Here is a 7,852-nt window from a genome sequence, read left to right on the forward strand (position 1 = left end):
TAAATTTAGGAACTAGCACACCACGAAAATTCGTAGAGGAGAAAATAAAATTTTTAAATTAACGATCGCGAACGAAGTTGCGAGCGATCTAAAAGCTGTACATTGTTGTACGACGAGTCGTTACATTCGCTATTAAGATCGTGCAATTCGGAGCACGGCTCGCGATAATGCCCGGACGTAATTTTTTTCTTAGCTTTTTTCACTCATCGGGGCTTGCATAGCGATTTCTTGGCACCTGCCCCGTCCACCACTCCTTGTAATAGCGTTTTCACGGCGATCGATGCGCATTATTGTTGAATCGTGCATTAACGACGTCATTAATTCAAGCGTGCGACGCGAACGAGATCGTTTCGGTCCTACATACGTCGAGAAGATTACGAAACGGCAAGCTGCCGGTGCTTTAATGATCGATGTAAATTGCGCGATCCCTGAAACCCACCGTTCAATCTTTCCGAACTTTCATACGCCTTGCTCTTCGTACACGCTGTTGAATTAGGGAAAAACTCGAAATATAATCTTCCATCGATCCTCCTGCTCGTCAGTTTGTTCATCGCGAAAGAAAAGCTTAGTCGTTTATTATGACTAGACAGTGGATCTTCATGCAAATTCATATTTTTAGAGGGTTGTCTTTAAGTATTTCTAATATTTTTGCATATTAAGTGCATTCTGTAGTTTTTTGAGAATTAAAATTTTTCATAAATGTATCAGTGCTGTTCTATAGGTTCTAAAAATGACCTTCTCGAGTTTAGTATTACAATCATTCGATCATGAATGGATAGGAACAAGGTGGAATGTAATTCAAGGTAAATCAGGTTCAAATGTAAATCAGTGAAGAACGTTTTTATTGAATATTAAAGCAGTACATGCTGTTACGTGTTTCACAAACTTCGTTCCGATGGTATTGGAGATTACACGGTCCGAACAATTATTACAGAATAACTTTCCTTGCAAGTTGCTCGCGTAATTATGGAATTTAATTAGCTGCACGGGTTGGTCCCAACGGATTTTAATATCTCGCTCTTAGTGTTTCTTTCGTTTTAATAATACTTTCATTTTTCAGCGTAAGAAAATAAGAAACCAAATGCAAAATCTGAAGGCATCTGGTCGGTCGATAGAACGCGAAATTGCACGCTATTCACGCGCGCGTAAATGTATAAAACTTTTTTTCAGAAGCAACAATATATATATCCTCTTGCGTTTTCAACAATTTCAATCCATTTCGTCGACCCATTACAGACATCGCTGACGAACATCAATTTCGAACGATACAATGAACGATAATTAAGCGAGGCTCTTCCGTGATTATATAGCCAACGATGTATCTATTTATCCTTCTTTTAGGGACGATTTGAACTTGTACACGCGATACATGGGCGAATACGGTTTGACCTCTCCATCGCTGTCGCCTTCATCCCCCGTGGGATCGTCTCTGTCCGGTTTTGAGGATCGATATATCTGACTTTTCTCGTAGAGCGGCACTGCTGGGAAAAAATACAAAGTTTATTTTTTACGCCCCAATTGGGCCTGCCTTCCAAGTGAACGCGTTTACCGGAACAAAACACGCGTTATTTTTAGTAACTAACAACAAATATTCGCAAAGCGTCCTTAACCCTACGGATTTTTATGATTTTTTCTTTCGACGCGACAACAGCTTAATATTGTACGTACACGACAAACTTGGCTTCCGAATTTCCTCTTTCTTCAAGTTTTCAACGTCGTCGTCGTATTCTTCGACGGACCTCGCACACGGTAAAGCTTCCGTCGCGTCGAACGTTTTTTGAGGAGTCTCGTAATTTTGAAGCGGTACCGTGCCGACTACTACATTTGTTCGTAGTTTCAAGTTCTTCTGAAACATTCTGTAGTACCACTCGCTCACGTCTATGCAAGCTTCGACCTTTTAATAAGAAGAATACTTTGTGTGGGTAAACGGACCACAAACGCGCGTGCGTGTTAGTGTTCGTCGTTCAATTGTTTCGAGGCTGCAAGCTTAACACCCTGATTCGTTTCGATATGTCGTATCGAATGATTGCAAAAAGTCTATTGTCCATTCAATTAAACCTATACAATTTTTGTCGATATTACTGATGGGTTTCCAATCTCCAAATTCTCTTAAAGATACTTCAACTTATTCAGTTTATATTGAAATTGCCTGATAAAGATAAAAAGACTCGTGCAATCAACCGATAAAACCGTCACGATTATTGATCGAGAAAGAATTATAATAGTGCATGTGTATCTAAAATTGCAATTTGTGACTCGAGTAAAGCAATAGGAAATGTTTCCCATAAAAGTTCAGGGTGTCGAAGAGCTAAGATACTATTTAATCCATGTTCTCTATCATCGAATGGAGTGTAACTAAATTTGAGACAGTCTCACTTTAAGCGTGTAATAAACGTCGATGATGTTGCAGTAGATCATCCCTGTGGGTGGTACTGCAGGAACGTCAAACGTGACGTCGTACGTGTCGGAGTTTTTATTAACGGGTTGTTCTACTTCTACTACGATCTCTTTATGCTTACGCGACTTTTCCGTCGAGTGATAAGACACCACCTAAGAAAATATGCGCCATTTAGAACAAGCGATGGAAGAATAGAAATTCAATAAAGGAAATGTGTTATATTTCCGGCATGACCCAGAAAGTTTCGCTGGCAACACGCATCGTCGATAGATATTCCTACGAAACGATATTTTAATAAATCCAAATATTTGTTTTCCATCGCACTCGTGGAACCAAACGGGTTACTTGATTTTTCCAAAGACGGACAAAACGATTCGCGGCCATGCCGGAAATAGCGTCAGGCGACATGCTGTAGTCTAAGTAATACAAAAGGAACGGTGTTACTTTTTTGAAAACAATTCTGATTTTCTTAACCACGATCGTGGTAGGATTCGTCATGGCTATTCTCATCGGTATAGTTTGCCCAGGAACGTAACCGTGTACCGGAAGCGACATAGACATACTGAGAGGTTCTGTTTGGCCCATGTACACTTTAGTGTGTTGAACGTTTATGGGCAACTGAAACGATTGTTCATATTGTTTTAGAAGATAAAGTGACGGAGGGAAGCGTAACGGGCAAGCATTAATTCGATAGCGCATTTGCTTCTTCGGAATTAAATCAGTTGAACAGCAAATATCATTCATTGTTAGATTCCTACTCACGGGAGCGAGAGGATCTCGATTAAGGTCAAGAATGGATGCCACGGTGAATGGAATAATATTGGTGGAAAACCGATAAATGGTCGTTACGTCCAACAATGCCCTAATCGAGTACCGTACTCGTCCATATCGGCCCTCGAAGCTGCACGGCAAGTTTTCTGGAAGCGTTAGGCTGAACGGGTAGACGCCGTTGGTTATCATAGACTTTTCTTTACCATCTACTCGTGACGAGAATCGGGATTAATCCGACATCGAGTATCGTGTAGCAATCTTGACGCTTGTGTACTTACCACCCACGAGATAAGTTTCCACGTGGAGGTAACTCTCGAACGCTGAAAACTTACGTCGGATCCCAGCCGATCGATCGGTGAAATACACCTGAGCCTCTCCCTTGTACTTAAGTCTAATTCCTGCATGCAGAAAGGTTGCATTTACAACGTGTATACAAAGTAATTAGAACCAATACTCTGTCCCAGTGGTTCTTAACTACCTCGCGGCACGAAACTTTCGCTATAGATTAAAGAAACCGTGATTCAAAAGAAAATTCTCGATCTTTCCGTGCTTACGGTAAGAAACATGACGCTGTTCTTAACAATAAACGACCACTGTACTAATTTTGACCAGAGAAATTTTTTAGTTTAGTTTATCATTGAAATTCTGTTTCTCTAAATCCGAATTTTCTACTTAAAAGGGTTAAGAACCACTGCTCTATCGTAAACATATTTACGATACACGACTACAAAGATAAAAGTACTTGAGTAACTACCGTTGAAGAAAGAATCGACTCGATGGTTGATTTATATGCAGTGTGAAATATACCTGTTCTAACAAACTAGGTTTGCTTAAACGATAACAAATGAATACTACAAGTGTGATATTTGGCTTATTTTTAATGTTTACTCGCTGATATCTAAATTGTCGTTAATGTTAATCGTTTTCTATTGGCATGTTTTCTGTGGTGGTTAATGCAGTGTTACTCCTACGGTCTCGTGGGTGTGTAGAACTAGAAAGTTGTAAAAGAGAGAGGGATCTCAATTTTCCGCATCAACGTATATTGTCCGGACGACTAATTGTCGGAACGAAACGTGATTAAGATCAGACATGAAAGGCTCACTGTCCCAGAATCCCAGTTTATGGTGTCACCTGCAATAAAACGAGTTTTAACACGGTCACTGCCATGTGTCACGTACATATAGGGTAATTCAGGTAGCGATGGATGTCCGGGTGATATTCGTTCATGAATTGCAACGAATAGTTTTATTAACTAAACTACTTGCAGCGTAATTCGAAAATATACAACAAAATTTGAAAAAAATTAATTCTCACTAAATATTACGATTGATTGAGTGATTGTGAACGATCAGTGGTTTTGATTAGACTGCATCCCCACCCTACAAAGTGGGAGACGAGCGGTGGGAGGTCTCTCTAGTCGATTCTTTCTTCGTCGTGACTGTAGGTATAGACTAAATACCATTTACTAATTTAAAAGAACATTTACCTAAATAGCATAGAAAAGAATAAATAGAATTAATTAGAATCGGACAGATCGGTAAGCAAAGTACATACTACGGTATTTAATAGCATTAGCAAGAGCACAGCAGACGCGAGTAAACGTTGTTTTCTAGCACGTACAAAGTCATTTGAATTTTCTCGATTGCACGAGAAATATTTACGAATGTAATTTTCACTTTTCTTAGCTATCTGCTTTAGAAGCGTTCCTGCAGCACCAGAATCGCGTAGCGCATCGTCTGGTGGCATATATAGAGGCAGTAAAGTTTTAGGTCACCCGTTATGCAACGCGATCGATGGCACGTTGGCACGCGTTCGACCCGAACAGGAGAGAAATTTTTGTGATTGCGAACAAGGGTAAACATCGCGAGAATAAATATAAAGTTGGTCGTGCCTCGTTACAGCAAGGCACGATCTCTTCGTTCTCCCGCGTCTATTGAACGGCATTAGTTTCGATATATGTGTCGAGACCGAGATAGCGCGGCGCAGCGTTCATTTTACGATCAACCGAACCTTGAAACTAAACATTAGAGTGGCCCAGAAAACATCGCGCGCTTCGCGACCGTAATTTACTCCATTGTTAAACGATCTACGATTTTATCCATCGTACTGTAATCGTCGACTCGCGCCCTCTGATAAAAAAAATGCACCATTGCTCGGGGAAAAGTGTTAGTCCAACGGAGAAAACTTTAGACGAGTTAGTTTTGTTTCAAATAGTTGCGTAAAACCACGAAAATTTGGTCGAAAAAATAGAATAACGTTTTTCCGTTCGTGGCTTTGGTTACTAGAAAATCGATTTTAAAAATTCATTAGGTATACATGCACTGCAGAGTAAATTTTACTCTCGAATAAAAACCATAATTTTGTTCATTTCGTAACGTACATAAAAGTTACTGTACGAGTCAATCTGGAATGGGTATTCATTGTTCGCGAATAAAATTTGCCCAACTCTGAATTCAGTAGATAAGTAGAAAAAGTGGTTAATGGTCAGACGCGACAGACAAACTGTGCTTACAATGAGTCCCACGTGTATCTGAGAAATTTTCAAATTATATTATCTCAAAAACGATGCCTCGAACTAAAAAATATTGTCCTTTCAGTTCCACTTATTTTTATACGTAAAAGTGCGTAATATTTTCTAGACCACTCTGTCACGTAATCTTCTTGATCTATCGTTAAGGGTAAGCGATAAATCGAACGATCCTCGTTCAGGGACAAATTTCGGCCACCCCTAGGACGACTGAGATTGAAGAGACAGCGGATGCAGTCGAATTAGGGGTGTGCAGGTAGCCTGAAGCTCGGGTGGGTTGTCAGGAAAACAGCAAATTCGGGCGGAACCCGATATATCGTACGTATGTATCTCGAGCAACCGAACTGCTTCGGAAACATTCGGCCCGAGATGTGTCGGGAACCGCCCGAATTCGTCGGTTTTTGGCGGTCCGAATCGGACATCCGCATTCCACCAACTCGAACGCATGCATCCCTTTCCGGATGTTAACGAACCTCAGATAATTAGAGTATCCCGGAAAATATTACGTAATTCAAAACCTCAATTATTCAACTGATAACTAGAACGAGACATAATCTCGAGCATGATCTACGATCTGTTACAACGCGTTCAAAAAGTGTGCCATTGTACGGGAAGATAACCTAAATTCTGAACTAGTCACTAGGTGAATTATAGTTTTTTTTTCATCACTTAATTTTAAAAATGACAGGAAGCAAAGACAACTAATATTTTCTCGTACACTCTAAAAGTTGTAATGAATTAATTTCGAACCGTGGTCGCGGATTAATTACGATGCGCCTTCGACGGGGATATCTGCAGTGATCTGTTTTCAACTACCTGATAAACTTAACGAAACTTTGATTCCCCTTCGTGTAGCCCAATTCCCTTCAACACTGTAGACAAAGTGTACTTCAAAACATTCGTTCGTCGTAAAGAAACAATTAATATAGAAACTTACCTAGAGCTTGCACAGGTTCCTCGACGTCCAAGTGAACGTTACCTGAAACTTGACGCCCGCTGTAATATACCTGTTGAGGATGGTCGAAAACGATGTCGATGCGTTGGAAACCAATGCTAGCCGCAGACAAATAGAAATTACTTTTAAAAACCTCGAAAATTACGTTATCCGTACCTTTTGGAAAGCGTCGCGACGATCGACGGGTCGGTTCCGGATTCTATTTCCTCCTCCATGGCGCAGCACGTGTCTTTGAACGTTCCTTTTAACTATCTTGAATTCATCAATATCCTCGGACAGATTTACGAGCACGCTTTTTCAGGTACCGTTAAGATCGCGTGCAGCGTCGAAAACGGATTACATGCGCGTTAATTTTTCACGTAACACGAAACGAACGCACCACTCTCGATGCACTGAATTTCAAAACATTCCCAAGGTAATATCCGTACCTTTGTTCCGTGGTTAGCACGGAAGCACGCGTGTTTTTCAACGGATCGCGACACGCCGGTAAATCGCGAGTTGTTGCCGTTCGTGGGTAACACGCCAGACCACTTCCGGTTGCAGACTGGAGAGGAGTAGGGCGCAGTTGCACGGACACCTTGCACAGCTAACGGGTTAAGGACGCAGTGAGGTATTTGTTGACAAGATTCCAAAATTGCGACGAGTCTTCGGGCGGCGACGCATGCGTCAGTCGGTTTGCCAATATCGCCGACGACATTTTGTCGACTGCTGGAGAACAACCTTTGCTCTTTCAACTCCTCCGGCCCGGATAATCGAAGGACCCCCGTCGTACTGGAAAGTCTTCCTTACAGGTAGATGCACGCCGCAGTGGCGTAACTACGAATTAAGGACAGGCAACGTAATAAGGGCACCCGGTATCGATCAATTGAGGATCACATGGAGGAGTCACTTGCAGTGTTTAAATTTTGCCGCATCGCTGGCACTTTTGTATCGTCGATGATGCGCTAGCACGTCCTAGTCAACGGTATCTGCAAAAAGATTGCACGTAGCAAAAGGGTGCTAATTACCCTTGCCTTTCAGGTCGGCAACCTTATTCTCTCGCGAACGATTCGTTAATTAAATGTAATATTTTTAGAACTTATTATTTCGATTAAATTATTAAAAATTATTTCGAAAGCATCGAACAATCTAAAACAATCGTGATTACCCTCGGCTGGTAAATTGGAATCGTTTAAAAAATTTGTTCGTTTTGTTAATTAAT

General features: G+C 41.0%; 1 protein-coding gene across 8 annotated transcripts; it reads right to left on the reverse strand.

The window, feature by feature from the left end:
- Nucleotides 1–825: 825 nt before the first annotated feature.
- LOC143350713 (arrestin domain-containing protein 17) lies at nt 826–7,383 on the reverse strand. 8 transcript variants are annotated; one of them, XM_076782750.1, is made up of 8 exons: nt 6,808–7,383; nt 6,634–6,749; nt 3,448–3,567; nt 3,161–3,375; nt 2,843–3,016; nt 2,377–2,550; nt 1,669–1,894; nt 826–1,478 (listed from the first exon to the last, which is right to left on the reverse strand). In XM_076782750.1, the coding sequence occupies exons 1-8, from the start codon at nt 6,864–6,866 to the stop codon at nt 1,327–1,329; spliced, it is 1,236 nt and encodes a 411-aa protein (XP_076638865.1). In that variant the 5' UTR covers nt 6,867–7,383; the 3' UTR covers nt 826–1,326. The 8 variants fall into 8 exon arrangements, with proteins under 8 accessions (XP_076638865.1, XP_076638860.1, XP_076638875.1 ...); XM_076782745.1 differs by having other exon boundaries at nt 826–1,481; XM_076782760.1 differs by adding an exon at nt 6,513–6,568 and having other exon boundaries at nt 826–1,481; nt 2,843–3,375; nt 6,808–6,824.
- Between the last annotated feature and the right edge of the window lie 469 nt (nt 7,384–7,852).

The sequence above is a fragment of the Colletes latitarsis genome, chromosome 2, assembly GCF_051014445.1.
Source record: "Colletes latitarsis isolate SP2378_abdomen chromosome 2, iyColLati1, whole genome shotgun sequence".
NCBI classification, from domain to species: Eukaryota; Metazoa; Arthropoda; class Insecta; order Hymenoptera; family Colletidae; genus Colletes; species Colletes latitarsis.